Source organism: Oncorhynchus tshawytscha, linkage group LG13, assembly GCF_018296145.1.
Source record: "Oncorhynchus tshawytscha isolate Ot180627B linkage group LG13, Otsh_v2.0, whole genome shotgun sequence".
NCBI lineage: Eukaryota > Metazoa > Chordata > Actinopteri > Salmoniformes > Salmonidae > Oncorhynchus > Oncorhynchus tshawytscha.
Window position 1 is genome coordinate 38,733,689 of NC_056441.1, and position 27,543 is coordinate 38,761,231.

The 27,543-nt window shown below is 41.7% G+C and overlaps 1 protein-coding gene across 2 annotated transcripts in view; it reads left to right on the forward strand.

The window, feature by feature from the left end:
* The window catches only part of LOC112264890 (angiopoietin-1), a 58,366-nt gene extending 34,797 nt beyond the window's left edge, over nucleotides 1–23,569 (forward strand). For both annotated transcript variants that reach the window (XM_024441792.2, XM_024441791.2), the window contains exons 7-9: nucleotides 484–650; nucleotides 17,439–17,569; nucleotides 21,053–23,569. In XM_024441792.2, coding sequence (XP_024297560.2) covers nucleotides 484–650; nucleotides 17,439–17,569; nucleotides 21,053–21,216 — 462 coding nt within the window. In that variant the 3' untranslated portion in view covers nucleotides 21,217–23,569. The remainder of the gene's footprint in view (nucleotides 1–483; nucleotides 651–17,438; nucleotides 17,570–21,052) is intronic.
* The last annotated feature ends 3,974 nt before the right edge of the window (nucleotides 23,570–27,543 follow it).

The following is a 27,543-nucleotide window of genomic DNA, read 5'->3' on the forward strand; positions in this document are numbered from 1 at the left end:
GCTGCCGTCAAAAGCACTTTATCTACAATGGGAGTCATTGTGCTCCTATCTAAACGTTGTAATTGTTGAGAAGGCGTACGTGGCGTTGTGTGCATCTGTTGTCATTCTCATGGACTGTGTAATAAAGCGGGTTTATTACGAGTTTGGTTTGGGTGGGAAGAGGAAGGGTGGAAAAGGTGCTTTGTGTGCCTTTTTTCAGCTGGTCTCAATTTATGCTCTCATAAACAGGGAGGGCTATTCTTGTGCGGTTTCATGCTTTGTGTTGCATTTGTTTAGGCGTCAATCCTGAAGCAGTCATTGATGATGACATCACAAAAATGTTATTAAAAAAATTCCATGGTGGAGAGATTGCATCTTTTCCAGGAAGACCTTGGAAGGGATCGGGAATAACTTCTATCCTGTATCCCGGAATTTACAGTAAGATTCCCTATGGGCCTCAGTGATGACTCTGGCCTCCTCTTTGCTCTTCTTCTTCTGTTGCAGGGCTTTGGGACGGTTTCTGCAGAGCACTGGCTGGGGAATGAGTTTGTATACCTGCTGACCAGCCAGAGGCAGTATGCCCTCCGTGTGGAGCTGACCGACTGGGACGGACACCAGGCCTTCTCCCTGTACGACCGCTTTCACATCGATAGTGAGAAACACAACTACAGGTACTATTAAAGAGCTGTATGTATGTGTCTTGATAAGCCTCGAACTCATGTTGCCACTACTGACTGATATCTAAAATGGAGACATTGCTGACATTATGCAGTCCAAATTCCTTCTCTTTTAATGGTATCATGTCATAACAGATATTTTACATACAGTAAAATGTTCCCACAACTGATACTTGGTCCTTGAATAAGGAGTTAAACGTTTTGCTTCTTCAAGAGAACTAAATATGCAGACGTTTGGATTCGTTAGTTTGGAGAACTACTGGAACATTCCAGAAAGTTTTGTGCAATCAAAGGTCTCTGAGAGGAGATGGTCTGACAATTCCAATTGAGGTGATTCATCAGATTTGTAGCCCCTTCTGATAAGAAGCTACTTCAGTTTCTAAATGTTATTTTTTCAACTTCAGATGGATTTCTGTTTGTTTTCCGAAGACGTTGCAGCCATTTATGCTGCCGGGAAGGGTGTTTCGCAGTGTTCAGATGTTTGGACAAACTGGTGCGGTCGGGTTGAGAGTGAGGCGATTGTCATATCTAATTTGTGGAAACATCTTGGATTATGTGACGACAGGATTTACTTTAAGAAGTCTTGCCTCTTAAAGTGTTAGGTGCACACTCTCCAGGTTTTCTCTGTAGGCTACAGAAATTGATTTTACGGTAAAGCTATAGGGAGACGTCAACCGATTTCTTTTGTTATGCGCTGAGACTAAATCTGGGTTTATTTGTCCCATTGTGAAGATTGGATAACTCCATCCCTTTTTACCTCTCAGAGTTTAATACTGACCGCACAGGCATTGACTTCCTTCTCCCTATAGTCAGTATTTGACAAGGATAGATTTGTTAAGTGCAGAGAAGGACCATGTAGGATACGGTTCAAGGGGGGATAATGCAGGTATGTTCATCTACACTGTATGTAAAAGGACACTTGAACAGGGATGGTGATTTATTTGCAACCAAAGGATTCTCCCTCCCTCTCTCTCTTTCACTGTTTCCCTCTCTTCCTCTCTCTCTCTCCCTCACGCACACATACTGTAACCTCTTGCTATTTCGATGGGGGAAACAGTGGTTGTTTGTTTCTTCAGGGCAGGAAGAGGCGTCTTTGAGCCTACAGTGGGCTTTAGTTAAGGGAAGGAAGGCTCGTTGGTGCTCGGAGTGGAGAAATCTAATCGGCCTGCTGTTCACTATAAATATATTTGTTCTCTCAAATAGTTGTGTGATTGCTTCTCAAGAACATTGGCCAAAACCAACCAGGCCACAAACAAAGCTGCCATCTATGTTCTGTTCTCCTCTGCTCTGGCACCTCCACTTCAGAATCCCAAACAATCTGCGACATGTTCTTCAACTTGTATTTATTGTACTGAGAAGCAACAGATTGTAGCAAAAGATAGCATGACGTTTTGGTTTGGTTTTGGATTATTTTGGGCATCGGTGGTGGGGGCCTTACTGGAATAGTACAATCTCCACTGACGCAGACAGACACGTTTGTTATGACACGTAAACGAAAGTAGCACGGTCATGCAACTCACTTGCAACTCACACACACACACACACACACACACACACACACACACACACACACACACACACACACACACACACACACACACACACACACACACACACACACACACACACACACACACACACACACACACACACACACACACTGCCCATGCCCACACGCACCCATTGGATACCGCAGATGGTAATTTAAAGCTGTAGTCCACCGATGCACAAGTGTGCCCATTTATTATAAACAATGCCGAGCTTTGCTAGGAAATGTTTGCTTTACTGCCAGCTCCTTGGTTGCGTCTAAATATAAAGCCAGACGGAAATGACTTGGTTTGAAAGAAGTGCAATTATTGCCCAGAGAAATATAGGATTCTAATCCTTGATCTAAATCATATACAGCATGGAATAATTGTCACATTTATTACTGTCCCCCCCCTATTTTAATGATTTCCAAAGCACAGAGGCTGAGTAATACTCACCAACACTATTTTATTTAGTATCCAGACAGCATAATAAATACAATATAATAAAGCTATTAAATCAATCCATCGCAATGTAGATCTTGGTTATTCAAAACATATTTGTGAGTAAGTAGTTGGAGAAGTAAGTAAATTGGCCTGGTTCTCCTCTCATGGTGTGACTAATGCCGCGTTCAAGTGCTAGTCAGAACTAGGAAACTCTGAAATTTCCGAACTGCAAACTGGTTATAGTTATACGCGTGCAGCTTTCAACGAATCAGCAAGTCAGAAATTCAGAGTTTCCTAGTTCCGACTAGCATCTGAATGCGGCAATAGTCATTTCCAGATGACACAGTATTATGGGATTGACGCAGAAGTCTTGGAGAGTCTGTGCTACTCTTCCCTTTTTTTTGTGTTGAAGCCGTGCTTAAGGATGTTTGTACTGGCAATAGCCTGCATCCATATAAACATGAAAAAAGCATCTTAGTATCAATTTTACAGCAAGGGAATACAGTATTTGTGAAAATATCTTCACTTGTTCTGTCTTTTAAATATGAGTCTGTGTGTGCAGCTAACTTTCTTGTTCCCTAAGCTTTTTCTCCCCCTGTATTTTCCCATTATGTAATGCCTTATTTTACCCCAAAAGGACAATGCCCACCATGCCCATATTACAATATACTTTAAACTGGCATCAACAATGCTACTCAACTTATACTTTACAAATACCGTTGAAATTGCTGAAAGAGTATTTACGGGCTGACCTTGTAACTCATAACTACACAGCTCCCACTGAACCATGCTTGAACAAGCTTGTAAAATTATTTTTTTTGGGGGGGGTTCGCTCCATTGTGAATCACGTTTCTGCAATTGCTATAACCTATGTCTCTCTGTAAACAAATACAAAGGAACAGTCTATAAAATGGACTGAAATTGTTAGCTTGGTGAAATAGTGGGTTGCAACTGAAATAATGGGCTGTACAGTGATTTAGTCATGACCTGCGAATGGCATTGTAATGATGTCCATCAACACATTCAATCGATAACACTAATTTATCAACATTTACAGTATGGGCCTCAAAATGAGGCCTTAGACCCTGTTAGGAGTCTTATTAGAGAAAGATGGCGGGAGGAAAGAGCAGGGGAAAAAAGGACAGACTGAAAGAAAGAGCAAAAGAGGGAGAGTGATCAGAAAGTTGGGAATAAATACATTCCTACTGCAGAGGGGCAGGGAGGGGAATGGAACAACCATTCACACTGCCAATCTGTGGACAGATCTTATTCATAATAGATTTGTGTCTAATCTTATTTAATAAGATAATTTTGAAGGATCGAAGAGGGCGAGGAAAACGATAGTTATGGTTGTAAGTTGCTTAGAAGGTTTGCTGTGAAGCAAAACATCAGTGTTGTTGCAAAGTTTAACTAACAAACGGATGGGGACTTTTGTTTCCAGAACTGGTGTGTGTGTGTGTGTGTGTGTGTGTGTGTGTGTGTGTGTGTGTGTGTGTGTGTGTGTGTGTGTGTGTGTGTGTGTGTGTGTGTGTGTGTGCGCGTGTGTGCGCGTGGTGGCCTGGGTGGTCAGTGTTTCCGGGGGTCGGCCAGGCATGAGATAGTGCCAGATACATGTTATTTCTCAGGGGTCAGAGCCATCAGTCAGGGGTCAGAGTTGATTATATGACACAGACTACAGAAGGGCTATGACCAATGGCTTACATCCTTTTCAACATGGATCTGAGTAGTGGCCCTGTACCACAGTGGTCCTGGGGGATCATTTGACATATTAACAATTCATATTGAAGTGTTGAATTATGTAACTGTTTAGTCTACTTGTTAATCCTTTATAAGCTATTTAGAGTTTCCTTAACTTTCAAATGCCCTTAGGTGTACTAACTACAGTACAAGTTATTATTATTTACTTTACTACATTATGAATAGAATCTTTGCAAGGATTCAAATTCCATGTTAGTTTCTGCTTGCATGCACCATGCTGTTTTTGGGTCTGTAAATGTGTGTATTTTATTGCAGTTGTGCTTTAACGTTGCATGTGAGGATTTAAGTATTGAATAAAACCATAATCTCCGGGAACATTTTGAAATCGAACTATGTTAAAAAGCAGTGTGGGAGTTACTGAACATGTGCACGGACACGAGTGAGGTTTACAGCTCAACGCTCTCCTCCGCATGTATGCCGAAATCCTCTCCGTTGGAGAAAGGCCCTATTATGTTTACTCTTCAACTGACTGTTAAATCTTTATTAAATATCCTTCCTCTTCAAGCCAAGTTCCCTAAATCCTGGGATTTCTCCATATGGTAATGGAAATCTCCCTGGTGGAATCAGACAGTACCCTCAGATGTATTTGACATGGGGATTTGGAGAAGGACTTGGCAAAGGAGGGATTCTCTAGCTCGGCTGTAACCCCTCTGTCCTAGCCTTACACTGAGATGGGATCCCTGATACCCCTAACTCCTGAAGCTCGGTTTACTCATCCAACACTTATCCGCACTGCATTCTGACTGATAACCACAGTACAGTGGGGAGGCAGCAACACTGAATACTGTCTGTCTGTAAATCAAATGCTAAGGTATCTGAATACAACGTTATGTTGTGAATCTAAAATCTAAAGATGATTTAGGTGAGAGGCGGTGGTATTATTCTGATATTTTATTAACCTTTTGTTGGGTTGCGGTTTAAGGTTTTAGCTTAAAGAAATTAACAGGGATGCATACAGTATGATCTACCTCAGTGATGATAATCATTGGCAACTTGTAAAGTAAAAAATGGTGAGTGTGTGTGCACATACGTGTGTGTGTGTCCATATGTTCGTCTGTCTCTGTGATGACACCCAGCGGCAGGCGAGCGAATGGGCTACAGCCAGACACCTCTGGGTAGGACGTGGTCCATTGGGTATGGTGATTAACCTCTGCTTTGAGCCAATTAGGCTGCAGTTCAGCAGGCTAATGACTGCCAGGTGTGTGACAGCATGTGCTGCCTGGACCTCAGCAGGTTTGGTCGTCTCAGACTGGGATAAAAGGAATGAAGCCAGCATGCTAGGTTGAACTGTGTCAGTCAAGAGAGGAAAGAAGTCCATTTGAAAGACTGACACAATTCTTTCTATGCCACACACATACAAAATAAACGTTTGTACAGGCAGACATACTGTATATAACAAACGTACACATGTAGGTTACATGTTACAATGTGCTTAAAACATCTCTGGGGGAATCCCTTCAGAATGTCAGTACATACAATGAAGTAAAACATCAATATCTCCCATTTGGGATAACACGGGGCCTTTTGAAATGGGACATGGCAAGCAGATAACAGACGGGCTGTGGAAGTGTCAGTGGGGGCCATTCCACAGTGTGTTTAGCCACAGTCTGATACATCTCACTGGTGCGGAGGAGAAAGACATATTTATGATTTTCTTTATTTTGCAGTGTTTAGGGATGAATGCCACCTTCACTGAGAACCCCTGATGTATGGACCCCTATGGCACACAGGACTTATAGTACTTTGGGGAGTGGAGGTCTCTGTTAACTTTAACTGTCGCTGGCTGAGCCTGGGTGGTTTGATACAGCCTTACAGATACAGGGACTCAATTACTATGTTGTTTTATGTTGCATACATGCAGGTATTAGGTAGGCCTAACTCAAGTGGTTGAAACAAAAGAGAAGTGAGATTGATGGAAACAATTCTATCATGATAATATATCATGATGTAATTCAGCCTAGAATGAGCAACCTTTACATAGTTTGTATGACCAATATAGCCCTGCAGCCTAGCTGTAAAGTGTTATTGACAGTGGAGGCTCCTCATCCTACTCAATAAATTTGATTTTATATTAAAAAAGTTGTCCTTTTTAGATAAAACTATAGTAAATATATTCACGTCACCATATAGCTGATTAAAACACACTGTTTTGCAATGAAGGTCTACATTTCCATCCTCCTCCGGGTACATTGACTTAACTACAAAAGGCTCATGGTTCTCACCCCCTTCCATAGACATACATTGTAATTATTACTACTTCCGGAGGACGTCGTCCAACCTATCAGAGCTTTTTCAGCATGAACTGACATCTTGTCCACCCAATCAAAGGATCAGAGAATTAATCTAGTACTGAAAGCATAAGCTAAAGATAGCTAGCACTGCAGTGCATAAAATGTGGTGAGTAATTGACTCCAAGAGAGAGAAAGATATTAGTTCTGATCAAATTCATGTATTAAAACATGTAGGAGAAGTAGTAGAAAGAAAGAGAAAGAGCTAGCTAAAAAAATGTTTTTTTTAAATCACTTTTACTTTTACTTACTTAGCTAGCTAATGTAGCCTAATCAAACACCCGGCTCAAACAGAGGCTATCCAGCACTGGAACTCTTCCAAGTCAAGGTAAGCTTTTTTTAAAATTAATTTATTGTCACCGGGGCCTGCCGTTGTAACTGCTAAATTACTTACTGTTACACTGTACTACGTGATTGTAGCGGATTTACTAATGTGTTACTTCTAGTAGCTATGTTGACTATGAGGGCAAAGGCTCATATTTTGAGCCCAACATTTTTGGGGGGCTTGCCTGTTTTGCATGTTATTTTGGCATTAATCTGGGATAAGTGGGCGTCCCACCTGGCCAAAAGCCAGAGAAAATGCAGAGCGCCAAATTCAAATAAATTACTATAAAAATTTAACTTTCATGAAATCACACATGTAAGATACCAAATTAAAGCTACACGTGTTGTGAATACAGCCAACGTGTCAGATTTCAAAAAGGCTTTTCGGCGAAAGCAAACAATGCTATTATCTGAGGATAGCACCTCCGTCAACAAAAGAGAGAAAACATATTTCAACCCTGCAGGCGCAACACAAAACGCAGAAATAAAAAATATAAATCATGCCTTAACTTTGACGAGCTTCTTCTGTTGGCACTCCAATATGTCCCATAAACATCACAAATGGTCCTTTTGTTCGATTAATTCCGTCGATATATATCCAAAATGTCAATTTATTTGGCTCGTTTGATCCAGAAAACACTGGTTCCAACTTGCTCAACGTGACTACAAAATATCTCAAAAGTTACCTGTAAACTTTGCCAAAACATTTCAAACTACTTTTGTAATACAACTTTAAAGTAAATAATCGATGAAATTGAAGACGGGATGATCTGTGTTCAATACAGGAAGAAAACAAACTGACGCTACCTTTCTGTTCACGCGCCTCTAACAGTACACTTGAAGTGACCCTCTTTTTAAACAGGGCTACTTCTTCATTACACAAAGGAATAACCTCAAACAATTTCTAAAGACTGGTGACATCCAGTGGAAGCGGTAGGAACTGCAAGGAGGTCCCTTTTCCCAATGAAAACCCATTGAAAAGCGAGTGACCTCAAAAACAAAAGATCTGAATGGTTTTTCCTTTGGGTTTCGCCTGCTACATAAGTTCTGTTATACTCACAGACATGATTCAAACAGTTTTAGAAACTTCAGAGTGTTTTCTATCCACATCTACTAATTATATGCATATCTTATCTTTTGGGGATGAGTGGCAGCCAGTTGAATGTGGGCATGCATTTCATCCGGATGTGAAAATACTGCCCCCTGTCACCAAGAAGTTAATACGTGTCACATATCAGTTTGCAAACAATGTAAAACAAAATATATATCATTGAGTTAATAAAGCCGCATACAAACATGGTCTCTTTTTTGTATCGTTGAGTAAGGCAGCTCCAAAATGCAGGTGTTTTCAGCCTAGCTCAGTGCTTTCTGTGGTGGGGCAAGCCAGCAGAGAATACAGAGTGTTACGCTGTGACTGGCTCAGTGTTCTGTCACTCATGGGGACACTACGTCACCACCAAGTCTAAGGGTAGAGCTAGAAAATTCTAGCCCCTTGGGTGCTGCCATAGAGTTACATTAGAAGTGCCCGTCCAAGAAGGCTCAAGGTCATTGGCCACAGATAAAATGACGGCAAATCACGTTACATGTATAGTAACTTTGATTGGACTGATTGTACTCATGTCAATATCATACTTTCAAAATCTTAGCTAGCAGTCATCATCATGACATTTAATGGTTAAAGACTTGGAGAATAAACCCTCCTCCTCACAGCTGCTAATTTCCCTTAATGTTGATGATGTGGTTGTTACTGACAAGAAGCACATGGCTGAGCTCTTTAATCACCACTTCATTTAAGTCAGGATTCCTACTTGACTCAGCCATGCCTCCTTGTCCGTCCAACATTTCCTCATCTCCCACCCCTTCTAATGCAACTATCCCCGATGCCTCTCCCTCTTTTCCCCTGCCCCGCTGCAAAGTTTCTCCCTGCAGACAGTCACTGAGTCCGAGGGGCTAAAGGAGCTCCTTATTAAACTTGACCAAAAAAAAACATCTTGGTCAGATGGTTTAGACCCTTTCTTCATTAAGGTTGCTGCCCCTATAATTGCCAAGCCAATATCCAACCGTTTTAACCTGCCTCTCCCTTATGGGGAGGTTCCCATTGCTTGGAAAGTAGCCACGGTTCATCCTTTATTTAAAGGAGGGGAACAAGCTGTTCCTAACTGTTAAAGGCCTATTTATATTTTACCCTGTTTATCAAAAGTGTTGGAAAAACTTGTCAATAATCAACTGACTGGCTTTATTGATGTCTATAGTATTCTCTCGGGTATGCAATCAATTCCGCTCATGTTATGGATGTGTCACTGAAACCTTAAAGGTCCTCATTATGTCACCATTGCCCTTGATTCTAAGCAATATTGTGCTGATATTTTTATTGACTTGGTCAAAGCTTTTGATACGGTAGACCATTCCTTCTTGTGGACCGGCTAAGGAGTATTGGTGTCTCTAAGGGGACTTTGGGCTGGTTTGCTAACTACCTCTCTCAAAGAGTGCAGTGCATAAAGTCAGAAACTCTGCTGTCTCAGCCACTGCCTGTCACCAAGGGAGTACCCCAAGGCTCGAACCTAGGTCCCACGCTCCTCTCAATTTACATCAACAACATAGCTCAGGCAGTAGGAAGCTCTCTCATCCATTTATATGCAGTTGATACAGTCTTATACTCAGCTGGCCCCTCCCCGGATTTTGTGTTAAATGCTCTACAACAAAGCGTTCTTAGTGTCCAACAAGCTTTCCCTACCCTTAACCTTGTTCTGAACAGCTCCAAAACAAAGGTCATGTGGTTTGGTAAGAAGAATGCCCCTCCTCCCACATGTGTTATTTCTACCTCTGAGAGTTTTGAGCTTGAGGTAGTCACCTCATACAAGTACTGGGGGTATGGCTAGATGGTGCACTGTTCTTCTCTCAGCACATATCAAAGCTGCAGGCTAAAGTTCAATCTAGACTTGGTTTCTTCTATCGTAATCGGTCCTCTTTCACTCCAGCAGCCAAACTAACACTGATTTAGATGACCATCCTACCCATGTTAGATTATGGATACATAATTTCTAGAGCGGCAGGTAAGGGTGCTCTCGAGCGGCTAGATGTTTTTACCATTCGACCATCAGATTTGCCACCAATGCTCCTTATAGGAGACATCAGTGCACTCATCTCTGTATACCCATCGCAAGACCCACTGGTTGATGCTTATTTATAAAACCCTCTTAGGCCTCACTCCCCCCTACTATCTACTGCAGCCCTCATCCTCCACATGCAACACCCGTTCTTCCAGTCACATTCTGTTAAAGGTCCCCAAAGCGCACACATCCTTGGGTCGCTCCTTTTTTCAGTTCGCTGCTGCTAGCGACTGGAATGAGCTGCAACAAACACTCAAACTGGACAGTTTCATCTCAATCTCTTCATTTAAAGACTCAATCATGGACACTCTTGCTGACAATTGTGGCTGCTTTGTGTGATGTATTGTTGTCTCTAACCTTCTTGCCCTTTGCGCTGTTGTCTGTGTCCAATAATGTTTGTATCATGTTTTGTGCTGCTACCATGTTGTGTTGCTACCATGAGGTTGTTACAGTGCCTTGCAAAGGTTTTCATCCCCCTTCGCATTTTTCCTATTTTGTTGCATTACAACCTGTAATTTAAATTGATTTTGATTTGGATGTCATGTAATGGACATACACAAAATAGTTCAAATTGGTGAAGTGAAATGAAAATAATTACTTGTTAAAAAAATAAAAAATAAATAAACGGAAAAGTGGTGCGTGCATATGCTATGAAACCCCTAAATAAGATCTGGTGCAAACAATTACCTTCAGAAGTCACATAATTACTTAAATAAAGTCCACCTCTGTGCAATCTAAATGTCACATGATCTCAGTATATATATACCTGTTCTGAAAGGCCCCAAGAGTCTGCAACACCCTTAAGCAAGTGGCACCATGAATACCAAGGAGCTCTCCAAACAGGTCAGGGACAAAGTTGTGGAGAAGTACAGATCAGGTTTGGGTTATAAAAAAATATCAGAAACTTTGAACATCCCACGGAGCACCATTAAATCCATTATAAAAAAAAAATGGAAAGAATATGGCACCACAACAAACTTGCCATGAGAGGGCCACCCACAAAAACTCATGAACCAGGAAAGGAGGGCATTAATCAGCGAGGCAACAAAGAGGCCAAAGATAACCCTTAAGGAGCTGCAAAGCTCCACAGCGGAGATTGGAATATCTGTCCATAGGACCACTTTAAGCCGTACACTCCACAGAGCTGGGCTTTGCGGAAGAGTGGCCAGAAAAAAAGTCATTGCTTAAAGAAAAAAATAAGCAAACCTGTTTGGTGTTTGCCAAAAGACATGTGGGAGACTCCCCAAACATATGGAAGAAGGTACTCTGGTCAGATGAGAGTAAAATTGAGCTTTTTGGCCATCAAGGCCAACACCTCTCATCACCCCAAGAATACCATCCCCACAGTGAAGCATGGTGGTGGCAACATCATGCTGTGGGGATGTTTTTCATCGGCAGAGACTGTGAAACTGGTCAGAATTTAATAAATTATGGATGGCACTAAATACAGGGAAATCCTTGAGGGAAACCTGTTTCAGTCTTCCAGAGATTTGAGACTGGGACCGAGGTTCAAAGTGGTAGGCATGTTGTGTAAATCAAATGATACAAACCCCCACATTAGTTCCAGGTTGTAAAGCAGCAAACCACTGTATGTTGTGTAGCTACCATGGTGTGTTGTCATGTGTTGCTGCCTTGCCATGTTGTTGTCTTAGGTCTCTCTTTATGTAGTGTTGTGTTGTCTCTCTTGTTGTGATGTGTGTGTTGTCCTATATTTTTGTTTTTCATATTTCACTTTTAATCCCAGGCCCCCGTCCCCGCAGGAGGCCTTTTGGTAGGTCGTCATTGCAAATAAGAATTTGTTCTTAACCGACTTGCCTAGTTAAATAAAGGTTTAATAAATAAAGTTGACAATCTACTGGCAAATCCTTTTTAATCCTTGTCATATGAAGAGAAATAATGAAGAGAAATTATAGAGAAAACGAATTGGTGCTCATCGGCCATTGGACATAAACATTACACAACAAGTTTGAAATCACAAATTCAACAATAAGTGGTTTGGAATCAGTGACTAACTGCAAGCATTGCAAAGCAATCACTAGCCTGCTAGTCAGTGGAGTGGCTGTGTGGTCCCAAATATGGGATTAAGCTCTTTTCCAAGTTTAAAATGATAAACATTCAACATTGGCCATGCTGTCAATGAATCATGATTTGGGCCATGCTCAAAACAACTGTTAACTCAGAAATGAGAGAACTTGACTTCAGTGAGTTCAAGACAACTGGGAAGTTGGGAATAAACAAGCTCCGACTGGGAAAACACGCTTTGAACTGTCATCCAACTCGGAATTGTAAATCTGGCCTCTTTCTAGAGCTCCGACCTGAAGATCAATGACGTCGTCAGGATTTGACCTTGTTTTTTTTTTTTGAGTTCCCAGTTGTTTTGAAAGCACCATAAATCCAGAGAATGCCAGACTTTGATGACAAAATTTGCCCACGATGGCCCGCCGCGCCACCTTCCTGTTCAAGTGAGCACAGCGCAACAAGGTGAGTCCAAAAATGTCTTGTATGCTGCTGCATAAATTATGTAATATGCCAAGGAGGTATTATACTGTAGCTAAGAAAGTAATACTAAGTGTATGTTGTGTAATAAGCTGTTAGTAGCCCATGTGCCTCACCCTAATAGTTTGGTCTATTTTCCCCTCTCAATTTTGCCTACTGTTCCCAGTCCACCTCCAGTTTCAATTGCTCTGCCTGCGGCTATGGAAACCTGATGTTCACTGGACGTGCTACCTTGCACCGTACCTGCTGTTTTTGACTCACTCCCCCCCCACACACACACACACACACACACACACACACACATCTGCTGTCTCGACCTCTGAATGCTTGGCTATGTGCCAACTGACATTTACTCCTGAGGTACTGACCTGTTGCACCCTCTACAACCACTGTGACCATTATTTGACCCTGCTGATCATCTATGAACGTTTGAACCTCTTGAGGAACAATCTGAACTTAATGGCCATGTACCCATATAATCCCCACCTGGCACAGCCAGAAGAGGACTGCCCACTCATCAGAGCGTGGTTCCTCTCTAGTTATCTTTCTAGGTTCCTTTCCTTGTACAGAATTGTCATAGCCTCTGTGCTTCTACATCTGCATTGTTGGCTGTTTGGGGTTTTTGGCTGGGTTTCTGAATAAGCACTTTGTGACATCGGCCGATGTAAAAAGGGCTTTATAAATACATTTGATTGATTAATGTAAATAAGGCCCAAGCGCCAACAAAAAAAAAGATGTCTTCCCTAATCTTAAACAGCGCCGACTGTCACAGTGTTGTAAGTGGTGTTGTAAGTTTGCAGGCTTTGCGCTAATGATAGTGATGCCCTCATGCATTCCCTCATGCATATTGGAGTGGGCTGTTAAGGACTGCAGTGGACTAGTCGACGCATACCGTGTTTAGCCCAATAGAATCCTCTATTTGAAAATAGATGTCATTTAATTTGTTTGCCAAGGATATATTTTGGGAAAGCTTGACAATTGTTCAAGTTTCAAATGATCATGTATTATCATAAAACAATGATACTCGACTGATCCCAATTTTGGTCATTTCCCTCTTGTACTCTGCAATACTCCAGAGTCCTGTCCTTATTGAGATTGAAATCAAATCTACAACAAAGCAGTAATAATGATGCATAGTATTAATACTATTAGCATTTGTATAAATGTTTTATATATCCATCATCTGGCAAAGAAAGAGCACTAACAAACCAGCATCCCCTTTGGATATTAGCAGAATGACATGGCAGGACACCAACACTTCTTTCTTCAGGCTGTCATTGAGAAAGCTCAAAACAATCCCCCACAATCCAACATTGTGTTTATTAATGAGCCTTGGTCAATCTAATTTGCTCGAGTTATTCCAACAAGAGCCAATCAGATCGGCACAGTTGGCCTTCAAAGTCTGTAAGGGCCCGCATCGGTTGCGCAGATGTTTGACCCTGGAGATGAAATACAGCCCGTTACATGACACGCTAAACGTTTCTGCCGAGAAACAGAGACCGCAGAACAACTGTACTCACGCAGGGGGAAAAAACGTCTTTTCCTCTTGAAGACTGCTGCCTCGGATCACCCTACTTATCAGTTAAGCACATAATGGACTTGACATGACAGGATGCAGATGTCAATTGAAGTGGATTATCTGAGGTAAATTGTCTGGTAAATACACAACACACCCAGTAAATACACAACACACCCAGTAAATACAGACAAAAACTATTTTAAGGTCGGACGAGCTTCATGCGGAGAATCCCTCTTTATGATGTGTCTTGGCGATGTTTCTCTGTGCGGTCGAAAGGCTGTGTAAATGTCTTCTAAATACACAGCTTGTGTCTGTTCTTTATCGGAGCAGTAGCAGGCTACATCCTGGACTGTGTGGGTCAGGAATTAACAGAAGTTAAACTGCCAGGAACTCAAGCTGTGTTTTGTGATATGAGAGGTGAGGGCCTTACAATAGAGTATCTGCAAGAACTTCTGTAGTCTTAAAGGGTCAGAGTCGTTCTTCAGCACGTGTCACAGATGAAGACTCACTACCCCCACCCTTCCACTACCCACACACCCACCCACACACACACACACAGCTGTGTTTTCGTGAAATTTCAGGACTTTTTGGAGTGTACATTTTTTTAATCATATTTTCCCTAACCCCAAAAACCCTAAACCTAACCCTAAACCTTAACCCCAAAACCCTTACCCTTAAGCTTAAAATACATTTGAACAAATTCAGGACCTGAAAAAAAACTTTGAAAAAGTTATTGTTTTCCATCACTTTTCAGGACATGAAGGTGAAATGTTACGATATTGGGGTCCAGATAATGTAGGAAAACAAGTGCATACGCACGCACACACACACACACACACACACACACACACACACACACACACACACACACACACACACACACACACACACACACACACACACACACACACACGCAACTCCCTACAGTATTTCATCACCCCAATACCATGTCTAATTTCAGCATGTTCTATTCATCCAACCCACCTTTGATTCAGATAAAACCATTATGATTAGAGCTATGACTCTCCACTACATAATACAGTATTGGTTTAGTGGCTTAGTTGAATTCCCAACAGTGATATAGTCACTTCTTTCCTCTTTCGCTCCGTACAAATCATCCATTTACACAGCTGTCTAAATACAGGAGTCATGTTCATGTTAAAAGACTTGCTCCAAGAATACACACCACTGACCAGTGTCTCCACTTCATGAATCTAACCTGAAACCACACAGCTACAAGCAGATGTGTCAGTCAATTACAGTTTGAGGGACATCAGAATGTAATATCTTTGCATTAATTAATTGTACACATATTTTGTAGGCTACACTTCACCCCCCTCACTTTCAATGGGCAATGGGAAATTCATTCCAGGTGGCTACCTCATGAAGCTGGTTGAGAGAATGCCAAGGGTTCGCAACGCTGTCCTCAATGCAAATATAAAATCAAATATAAAATATATTTTGATTTGTTTAACACTTTTTTGGTTACTACATGATTCCATGTGTTATTTCATAGTTTTGATGTCTTCACTATTATTCTACAATGTAGAAAATAGTACAAATAAAGAAAAAACATTAAATGAGTAGGTGTGTCCAAACTTTTGACTGGTACTTTATATAAATATCTATTTTTAAAAGCCTTTCCAACCTTTCTCATAGGAAAAAACACAACTTGACTAAGACTTGTTACCCGCCTACTCCCCTGTCCATTCTGATTGACGGCAATGTGTTTCAGGAAATGATTTTGCTTAACAGAGCATGTTTCAGAGCACAGAGCAGACACATTGGCATGGTACTCTGACAGAGTTTCTTGGCTCTGAGAGTCCATCTTTGGTGAGAGAAAACTCTTTGGCATGTGATAATGTGGGTTAGAGAAAGGCAGGCCACAGAATGAGCTCCTAATGATGCAGGTCACAGCAGGAAAGAGAGGATTGACACTACAGCATTTCTGCTCTCTTACCAAGAGTGATTTCACAATTCACAATGACACACACTCAAGTGTGTTTAGGCACACCTACTCGTTTTTTAAAACTATTTTCTACATTGTAGAATAATAGTGAAGACATCAAAACTATGAAATACCACATACGGAATCATGTAGTAAACAAAAAAGTGTTAAACAAATCCAAATATATTTCATATTTGAGGTTCTTCAAAGTACCCACCCTTTGACTCTCTTAGACCCCATTCAATTCCCAGTTGGGGAGAATTGTTAGGGATTGAGTGGTGAGAAAGATAGTGATGATTGGATCTGAGAAAGGTAGTCATGGAGTGGGCGGATCGATGAGGAAGACACCAAGGCGTATGGTTTGGAGTCATTGACTCTTTTTGATCATGGAATAAATATTCAACCAGCTTCCAACATTAGTCGATGTCAAGCATCCTAATGACATTGAGATGTGAGATTACACTTGCCAAATCACCTCGTCAATAGACAATGTCTTGTGACCTTGCAATACCAGTCACTCAACCTAAAAATAGAAATCCACAAAACACACTATTCTAGCGACACGGCGTGAGAAAACAGCATTACGTTACCCCTCCACCCAACCCACCTTCCAGAGACATCCATCTCAACCCACCCCAGCCACGGTGCCCCTAGACAGGGGTTCCATGATACTGGTCCACCCTGCCCTTCCTGTATGTGCCCGCTGGTTCACTATGTCTTTCACCACAGCAGTACAGCTGGGGCTTTGGTTGATTTACAGGTACCACATGTGTAGGTTAGACTGAGCAGCCCTGCAGGCAGCAGGCCTGCAATACTGTAACATACAACGTCTTTGGATTAATATGCTTTATCTCCACCAAAAGGCCTGCCATAGGAAGCGCAGCAGGCCTCTGATCATTCCGACAGAGAAGAGTGTATCACACCGTACTGTATGACCACAGGAGGGAAGACAGTGGGCATAGTGCATTGCATACACACAAGAAGGGACACTGTGTATCTGAGGACTAGGACCAGTGGGAGGGGAGTTATGTAGCCTACATGACGGTGCCACATTGGGCTGTACCTGGGTCAGCCCTTAACGACCTGGTGGGGGGTCTCTCTGCTCCTGTTATACTGTAAATCGCTGCTCTGAGGCTTGCAGGAGCTTCCCAGACAACTTTGTCTACACGTCTCTCTCTTTATTTCATTCATGTTGACCCAGGCGGAGAGACTGTTTGCAGAACAGATTTGCACAGGCAATCACTGCTGAAAATGTAACTTTCCCGGGAGGTCTCTTACAGTGTGTTATGTCTTCTTCTCTCCCTCTATAATCGCCCTCTTCTATTTTGTCCCCTTTTTCTTGTCGTCCTCTACCTCCTCCTCTCAGACTGTTCCTGAAGAGTCACAGTGGGACAGCAGGCAGGCAGAGCAGTCTGGTGATCCACGGGGCAGACTTCAGCACCAAAGACATGGACAACGACAACTGCATCTGCAAGTGTGCCCTCATGCTCACAGGGGGTAAGTACCAGAGTGTCCCCATAATGCACCAAACTGCATTGTTGAAATATATAGTTTACCAAGCTACCAATGACTTCACAATGGAAGAAGTTAAGCAAAGGTTAAGCTAACCGTAAAGTTACATTGAAAATGTAACTACAAAATATTTGTGATATATTATCATATCTATATCTGAATGTCAGACCTCAAATTGCAAGACCATGGCAAAATGATAAGTGTGTATAGTTCCAGTAGTTAGCTACACTGCTACATGGCAAAACATTTTTAATTAACTACTGAAAACACTACCAAGATTTGAATTGAGTTCAACTACCACCAAGCTAATGCATGTAGTTAAATGTAGTTAAATTACTAGTTGAACTATTCTGAACAAAGATCTAAATGCAACATGCAACTATTTTAAATATTTTACTGAAATAGAGTTCATATAAGGAAATTAATTAATCTATGTATTTCACATGACAGGGCAGGTACGCAGCCATGGGTGGGCCTGGGAGGACATAGGCCCATCTACTTGGGAGCCAGGCCCACCCACTGGGGAGCCAGGCCCAGCCATTCAGAATTCGTTTTTCTCCACAAAAGGGCTTTAAAACAGACAGAAATACTCCTCAGTTTCATCAGCTGTCCAGGTGGCTGGTGTCAGTTAATCCCACAGGTGAAGAAGCCAGATGTGGAGGTCCTGGGCTGATGTGGTTACACATGCTCTGCGGTTGTGAGGCCAGTTGGATGTACTGCCAAATTCTCTTAAACGATGTTGGAGGCAGCTTATGGTAGAGAAATAAACACTCTATTCTCTGGTAACAGCTCTGGTGGACAATCCTGCAGTCAGCATGCCAGTTGTGCACTCCCTCAAAACATGAGACATCTGTGGCATTGTGTTGTGTGACAAAACTGTACAATTGAAGAGTGTATTACACCATGTGCAATGATCATGGTGTTTAATCAACGTCTTGATATGCCACACCTGTCAGGTGTTTGGATTATCTTGGCAAAAGGAGAATTGCTCACGAAAAGGGAAGTAAACACATTTGCGCACAACACTTGAGAGAAACAAGCTCTGGGATCTTTTATTTCAGCTCATGAAACATGGGACACTTTACATGTTGTGTTTGTATTTTTGTTCAGTGTAGATAAAGTTCCCTACTCCCCAACACTGCCACACTGTGACATGGTACAAAGAGAACCCAATAATGTCCTATTTAGTGATGTGGTAGGGGAGAAGAGTCCCCACAAAGAGAAGAGTCCCCACAAACCACTACATCATGGCGGAAAGGAAGATTTATCTTTGTGATGCATCCTGGTCAATTGTCTAGAGAACTTGGTTCCACTACAAGACTAGCCTGACTCCTCCTAGCTCAAACCTTGAGACTGGGTTGTGTCATTTTAACACGGACCTGTGCATGTGGCATTGTACCACAGTACAGAGTAATGAGGCGTGTGTGGAGCTTACTGCATCTCCTAACTTCTGCACTCCCACTACAGCACATTTGGGGTTTCAAATTAGCACCATAAATGTCCATGGGCCGGGTACCAAGTGTCAGGGAGATTCAACATGACTCTAATTCTCTGGCTGTGTAAGTGGAGCAAGGTGACCCTACTCACTGTATGACAGTTCCCCAGTGGAGGACTAGGCTTGTAAACCGTTTATGGTCAATGGCAAGAGAAGACAATATCGGGGATCGGGGAATTCTGTCCAACCAAATCTAAGGACTGCGTATTTCCCCTAATTCAACAAGCCAGTCTCACATTCCAGCAGTGTCTTTAGCTAGAGAGGGAGAGCAGGAGTGACACTTCCTGCAACAGAGTTAGGAAGGGTGCCTGTATCATAGTAGTGACTTAGTGTAATTAATAACTGCACCACGCTCAAAGGGATATTTAATGTATTTTAATATATATGTATATATATTTTATAGGTGCCCTTTGCGAACCATTGGAAAACTTCCCTGGTCTGTGGTTTAATCTGTGCTTGAAATTCACTGCAATTACAAATTACCTTAGAGATAATTGTGTGTGGGGTACAGAGATGGGGTAGTCATTTAGAAATCACGTTTAACACCATTATTGTACACAGAGTTAGTCCGTGCCACTTATTATGTGACATTGTTAAGCACATTTTTACTCCTGACAAAAAGGGTTGAATAGTTATCGACTCAAGACATTTCAGCTCCGATTTTTTTAACGAATTTGCAAATAATTCCACTTTGACACAAGGGGTATTGTGTATAAATCAGTGGCACCAAATTTAATTTGATCCAAAAGTAATCTTTTTAAATTCATTTAAAACAACAAAATGTGGGAAAAGTCAGGAGGTGTGAATACTTTTTGAAGGCCGTTGTACACACAAGCTCAGTCATACTGAACAGACCTAACCCAGTCCTACTGTATGTTCACTAGTGTACTGAGGTGACAATGACAAAAGACTATCCGGTCTGGAAACAGATCACCAAGTGTTTCTAGCAGGGTCATCTGTTTTTACGAGAGTAAAAGCCCAGCACTGGAAAACACAGAGGATACTGATCAAATCGGAAATAAATCATCATGGATTTAGTCACAAAGAACCAATGGGAAAATCTTTGCCACCCTGACCCCATGCCAAGACAAGAACAACAGAACGAACTGTGGGACTCAGTGTTAGGTCTTCTGTGAAATGTCACAGCTCACACTGGCACTGGTATTTAGACCTGAGCCGAAAGGCTGTGCCCCACCATATATCACCCATCGATTGACACATGCCACACTGTGCCAACCTGAAAATATAAATATTTGTCTTGCTCATTTTCATGTGTTCTTTGGTGCTAGGGGCAAAGCAATACATTACCTTTGAGGGAGAAATTAGCAAGAGGATAAAAAAGTGCATACAACAGCATTATATGCAGGGAATTTATGTCTTCTGAATGCCAATCCCAACAGAGCTTATTTGAGCCCATGCACATCTACTCTTTCTCTAAATACCACTGAGAGTTAACAGGTCCTTAAAACGAACCTCTCAAAGCAATTCATGTTGACAGAAGTGAGTGCTACAGGGCGATAGTCATTTAGTTCAGTTACCTTTCCTTTCTGGGGTACAGGAACAACGGTGGACATCTTGAAGCAAGTGGGGATGGCAGACTGGGATAGGGAGAGATTGAATATGTTTCTAAACACTCCAGCCAGCTGGTCTGCGCATGCTCTGAGGACAACGGTGGATGCCGTCAGCCTTGCGAGAGTTAACATGCTTAAATACCTTTGCAATTATGTCTAAACAACTGCTCCATTGCTGCTGTTGGGAGTTCACTGTGGCATTCTGTCAAGGTTCAACATTGCAGAACCAGAATAGAGAAACTCAAAGTTTACATTGTAGGACCTTCTGGTGTGAAGTTTCTGCTTTCTTTAAGCAATGGCGTTTCATACACACTAAGGTCTGTCTTTGGTTGTTATCAACTTTTTATCATAGGGGCTTATAAAATGATCTAATTCTCTCCATCTGTTCTTTGCTCTGCCCAGGTTGGTGGTTCGACGCCTGCGGCCCGTCCAACCTCAACGGAATGTACTTCACCAAAGGGCAACACGTCGGGAAGCTAAATGGCATCAAGTGGCACTACTTTAAGGGTCCCAGCTACTCGCTACGAGCAACAACCATGATGATTCGTCCGCTGGACTTCTCATAGACACCGAGTGCGTCCAGAATGGCACCCTATTCCCCATATTGTGCAATACTTTAAATGAGTGCACTACATAGGGAATAGGATGCCATTTCAGACGCGACGTTAGAGTTTCTCCCCTACACTCTCTGTAAGGCCAATGGGACAACTATATTAGGAGGAATGCTTCCTGCTTCACCCTGTTACTATCGTCTCACCATAACGACTTTGGAGTTTGTCCGGATGGGAACTCTACACCACCTGGCTGTTGCTCGGTAATGTTACTTCAGAGTCAGCCTGGAAGTGTGGTTGGAGGGAAGAGGGCTTGTGGAACGAGAGAGGGGTCTCGTCTTATCATAGAGCTACACTGTGAGTGATGAACTCCTTGCGAAGTCGGAGGACAAACTGCTTCGCTCTTTTTTAAAATATTTGACGCATGAACTCAAGTAGAGTTCAGCTCTCACCCCAGGCCTGTGGACTCTCACCCCAGGCCTGTGGACTCTCACCCCAGGCTTGTGGACTCTCACCCCAGGCCTGTGGACTATTGGGGTAGACTTCTCTCCTTTTTGGGAACGGACTGCAACATTGCAACTTCGTCTACACATGAAGATTATATGACAGACCACACGACTACCCATAGACTACATGACAGGCTGCCTTCAGACCACACGACTCCCTATACGCATCTGGAATGTTCTGGAATGTTCTCACAACCATATGGGAGAACAAGGCATTTTTATAGAGGTGTTGCACCAAGACATCGGGACATTGAACAATGTTTTGTATTTCATGCTTTTTATTGCTATATAACCTAATACATTTGGCATGACTTGATGTTGTTTTTACATAAGTCACTCTGGATCGTTTCTGGAGAGGAAAAGTCACAAGGTCACCATCAGTATAAAATGTTGGTCTTATATGTACTGCAGACTCCAAAGGCAGTTCTGAGAACAAGCCTGGCTCAGTCAATGGTTTTGCTGCCACTTATATAGTTGTTGTCCTGCCAGAGTGCGCTGATTATTTTCAAAGTTCAAAATGCCACGTTATTATTGGATTTGGCAACTGACAGAGATTTATCTGCAGTTGGTATTGGCTGACAACCAATGACTGCCAAGGCTAAAAATGTGGTGATCTTCTTTCCTCATTTAAATATAAAAAATAATATACTGTAACAGAATACAGATATATATATATATATATATATATATATATATATATATAATATTAAAGCATTGCCATACCGTAACTAGTAAAACTGTGTATAAGAAGGACACCATTATTTGTGACACCAAACCAATTGAAGGTAGTGCACATTATGCACTATTTATCTCTAGATGTTGTATGAATATGGTAAGTTTTCCATCTCAAATATTGCTATACATCTACCCCCCGAAAGCGTTAAAGAAATGGATGGTGTTATTATACATTTTCTGAGAGTTTTGGAACCCTTTGAACATCAGATGGTGATTTTTCATTTGAAAACACTGTACAGTATATAGTATTTGGGTACAGCAAAGTGTAGATGATTTGAACAATTCCGAACCACATAAAATTAAAAAAAACTACCTAGCCATTGTGTGCGCTTGGATCATAGCTTCATAAATGTTCCTTTCAAATGGTACTCCTCAGTTTGCTTTGCTTTTGCAATGGTGTTTTACAAAAAAAGGGGAAGAGGTTATGTTATGAATAATCACCTTTTTTATGACCGGAGGTGGCTACAGGGTCTTGACAGAAATGTGGTCTGTCCATATTTTGAAACTCTAACCACTGACCAAAAGATAAGTCCCATTTTATTGGAAACACCCCACAACGTCCCTCGAATGTGTCTTTGCTTAGACATACAACCGCACTGAACCCCAGATCCAGACAGGTTTTTCTCTTTCATCATTGCAGCTTAGAAACTGTTGTTTTGGCTGAGGCATAAAATGGAGGATTCCTTTAAGTGTACTGTGTGTACTTGTATTGCATTACTACCAGCATGAAACAACATGAACGAATGCACGGTTTTATATACAATGTTACTAAAGGTGGGCTACATGTTCAGGAAAGACACATGGAACTTGTAAAACTATGAAATTACATGTTTATTAACATACTAAAAGTGTATAATTTAAGTGTATATGTGAAATAACTTTCCTGAGGAAAGCCACTCCATTTTGTTTTTATTCCTCCAGAACCACAGTGGTGTTCTGAAGTTGAGCTTAAACCATAGAAGTAATAATAACAAGAGTTGAGAAACGTGCCTTAAATGACTCTGCTTTTACCTCGTTAAACTGTAGATTTGATATTTTAATTCAACTACATTTTTTTTTGTAACAAGTGGTCGAAATGTCAAGTTGTTAAACTAAATAAAAAGCATGTGATGCACTAATGTTTTCAATCTGGGTATACATTGGCCGTTTTTTTTTTTTAATGTAAGATGTGCTGATTTTGAAACAGACCGATTTTGGGGTCACATTACAATGTATTCACTCACAAGTCTCTCTCACCACAACATCCTTTGACACATACACACTCAGGTCCCAATGGGCACACCCTGGTTGAATCAACGTTGTTTCAATATAATTTGTCAGCGTATTGTGACATGGAATTCTATCTCAATATACCTCTTTATTTAGGTTGATAGCATTACGTGGAAACAATGACATTGATTCAAATATACCATTTTTATAATCAACATTGAAACATGGTCAAATAAAATATGTCTAATTTAAACATGAAATTCAACACAATTTAAAATATTTATGTTTTTACGTGGAATTTTCCACACAAATTCAATGTATACATAGTCCTTATGATTATGTGGAAATTCGATTGATGTAACAACCTGTTAGTCAGGTTAAGTCAGTGTATTTAAATTAAGGTTTTGCCCTAATTTCAATGTTCACAACGCTGGTTGAAATGAGATGAAAACATGACAACTTTTTTTTATTTTTAAATCCAATGTATTTTCCATGTTAATTCCACGTCACAATACACTGACAAGTTACTTTGAAACAACGTTGATTCAACCAGTGTGTGCCCAGTGGGGTTCTATATTTCTACCAAACAGAGGAAATTCGCCACTCTCTCTTATGACAATACCTTGTCTTTCACACCAAGTCAAATAGAGGAGAAACACAGAGGAATGACACATGAGTGAGTCCTCCTATTAGGCAAATGGTGCTGAGATTATGAGGACCCGTGTGCGCACGGGTCAGCTGCCTTTGTCTCCACCTCAACTCGGCCCCTTAATACACTGCTGCTCTCTGCCGTGACAGATTGCAGAGGTGTCAAATGATGCTGCCGAGACCGTTGGTGTCTCTTCATAGTTGAAATTTCTGGGGCCTAATCAGAGGTTGAACAAATTACATCTGCCTGCAAACAGCTGCTTATCCCTTAGCTCCTGGGCTGACCTGAAACCCTTACTGGAATCCATACAGGGGCTAGGGTGGGGGTGAGGAAGGGTCCAGACACACAATGAACAGGAGCGATGAGGTCGGCTCCCTCCACTATAGAAGTGCAGGATACAGGATGGACGATGAAGGATGGGGAATCATTCCACTGTGCAGGAGGTATGGACGTTTTCTTCAAAAAGAGGATTTTGATGTCTTCAGAAGTAGACAGAAGTAGAAAGAATTCCAACTAGGGGCTCACATATTCAGGATGTTAGGTGAAGTGTAGTCTGACCCTTGGCCCCTCTCTTAACGCTCCCCACCTCCTGCCTCCACAGGCTGTTAGCTGTGCTGAAGACGGATCATTTCCTGTTTTCTAAGGGCGGCCGAGGGAGTTTGGCGCCGATGGGGAGGTTGCTGTGCCTGGGCTGCAGACAGTGCTGGGCCCAGACCAGATTAGATAAGAGGAAAGACAGTACCTGCAGTGTGAACACAGAGAGGCATCTCAACCCCCTGAGACCACCTACTCACATGAAGAATATGAAAAATGAAGGGAAAACGGAAATTGAGACATCTGTATGAAAACCAGGGGTGAAAGTAAGGTGGTCTGGTATGGCGTCCCAACAAAATAAATAGTGTGGGTATGAGCCTATCCCAATAATTAAAACAAAATGTCAAGAAAATTGTAGGCTATAACCGCATGTCAGACGAATGAAAAAATGTGCAAACGGATTGTATAGCCTACGCTCCACAATGTGTTGTGGTTAGATGAGAACACTGACATTTTGCCAAGGCAGAGATGAGTGGCCGACACCGAGACACACGTGGACAGCAGTGGACGCATAAATTCTGGCCTAATGACGATCGCCAAATGTCATTACCCTTTTCTGTGTAAAAAAAAATGTCTCTTTCCCATTGTCCACTGTTTGGAGGCTGGAAATAATTTACGAGTGGATGAACGTGCGCGAAGGAGCCCTTTGAAGTGACTGTTTGACAATCAGATAAAAACATCATGACTGTTTGTGTTTACGCCACAAAAAGAAAATACATTTTTAAAGTTAAAGGACAAATCTTTAGGACTAGAGCCCACAGAAATCCTATTGAATTAATAGAGGTTCTATATGGAATTCTAATGATTAGGCCCATAAGAAAATACAGGAGGTCCAATACCGGGAATAAATTAAATCTACTTTCGCCCCTGATGAAAACAAAATGTGTCCGTTGGTCCCCTCATGAACTTTTTAGAAGTCAAAATTCCTGCTAACTTCCAACCTAGATTTCAAACATTATTAGAATGGATTTTGATTTTTTTTTGATAGTTACAGACGTTTAGAGGACTTTGCTGTAGTAAGTGACAAAACAAATGGAGCTGCTTGCTGTTACACGCTTATGAATAGCCTATATGATGTGTTCGCCAGTTTCTTTATACGGTTTTACCCGGAGAATAACCTTCTTGGTTCAAGGTGAAAACCTTTTTTGGTTTCAGGTACTTTAAGGGTTCCAAATAGGGACTAGCCAGTTGGATACAACAGTTGCGTGCCTTCGTGTTTGAAAGGTGTGAATAAAAATGCTATATTTACTTTCTTGGGGGAAATCTATACTGAACAAAAAAATAAACGCAACACTTAACAATTTAAAAAATGTTGCTGAGTTACAGTTCATATAAGGAAATCAGTCAATTGAAATAAATGTATTAGGTCCTAATCTATGGATTTCGAATGGCTTTGCCGGGGCTCAGACATGGGCAGGCCTTGAAGGGCATAGGCCCACCTGCTGAGGAGCCAGGCTCAGCCAATCAGAGTGAGTTTTTCCCCACAAAAGGGGGGGGGGGAGAAGACGGATGTGGAGGTCCTGGACTGGCATGGTTGTGTGGCCGGTTGGATGTACTGCCAAATTCTTTAAAATGGCATTGGAGGTGGCTTTTGGTAGAGAAATGAACATTGACTTCTCAAAGCCATCAAATCTTGAGACATCTGTGGCATTGTGTTGTGTGACAAAACTGCGCATTTTAGAGAGGCATTTTATTGTACCCAGCACAAGGTGCACCTGTGTAATGAAATGTCTGTCAGGTAGATGTATAATCTTGACGCAAGAAAATGCTCACTAACAGGGATGTAAACAAATCTGTGCACCAGATTTTAGAGAAATAAGCCTTTTGTGCATATGGAACATTTCTGCAATCTTTTATTTCAGCTCATGAAACATGGGACCAACACTTTACATGTTGCGTTTAAATTTTTTGTTCAGTGTAATTTAGCTTTAAACAATGAATGGGGGCCTCGTCTTTCCATGCTTACGCGCAGAGGCAGTTGCATCGCTGCAGCGTTATCTGATTTACCGAAGGAGGCTAATTTAGTTACATCAATAGATTACATTTACTTAACCAATGGCAGCTGTTTACCACAGATGGAAATGGTCATCTGTCAAATATTAGTCCACCTTATTTGTAGACAATGAAAAGCAGCTTGTTCAGCGCTGTGTGCGTCCAACGTCTGTCCAGAAATTCAGATTCAATAACAACTACTGCATAACAATGTCTAGGACCCTCCCCTGGGGTCCTTAAATAAGGGAAACTGTTAACAAATAGCATTACTAGATTTGTTTGAGATTGTGGCATCTGTCTGTAAGGCATTCCAATGCTTGGAGTCTGTGCAACAAGATGCGCATGATTCTGATCCTACACTCTAACTCCTGAATGACTGACTTGACGTCTGTAGCTGCACTGAGGTACAGTAACATATTACAATACAAGACACAACAGAGTCAATGAAGAAGCTTCTTGATCGTCCTCTAGCACAGATACAGTGTAAGATGGTTGGATGCAAACTATACAGCCGATATAAGTTTAACCGACTATCAAAACGTATTTAATCCTCTTCGTTCCTATGTGGGACACAAGGCTTAGACAAGAGAGCGCCACTGCTTCCGATCTTCACTCTTTTTGAGGACAGCTTTCCATGGCAAGCCACAGTCCTTCATC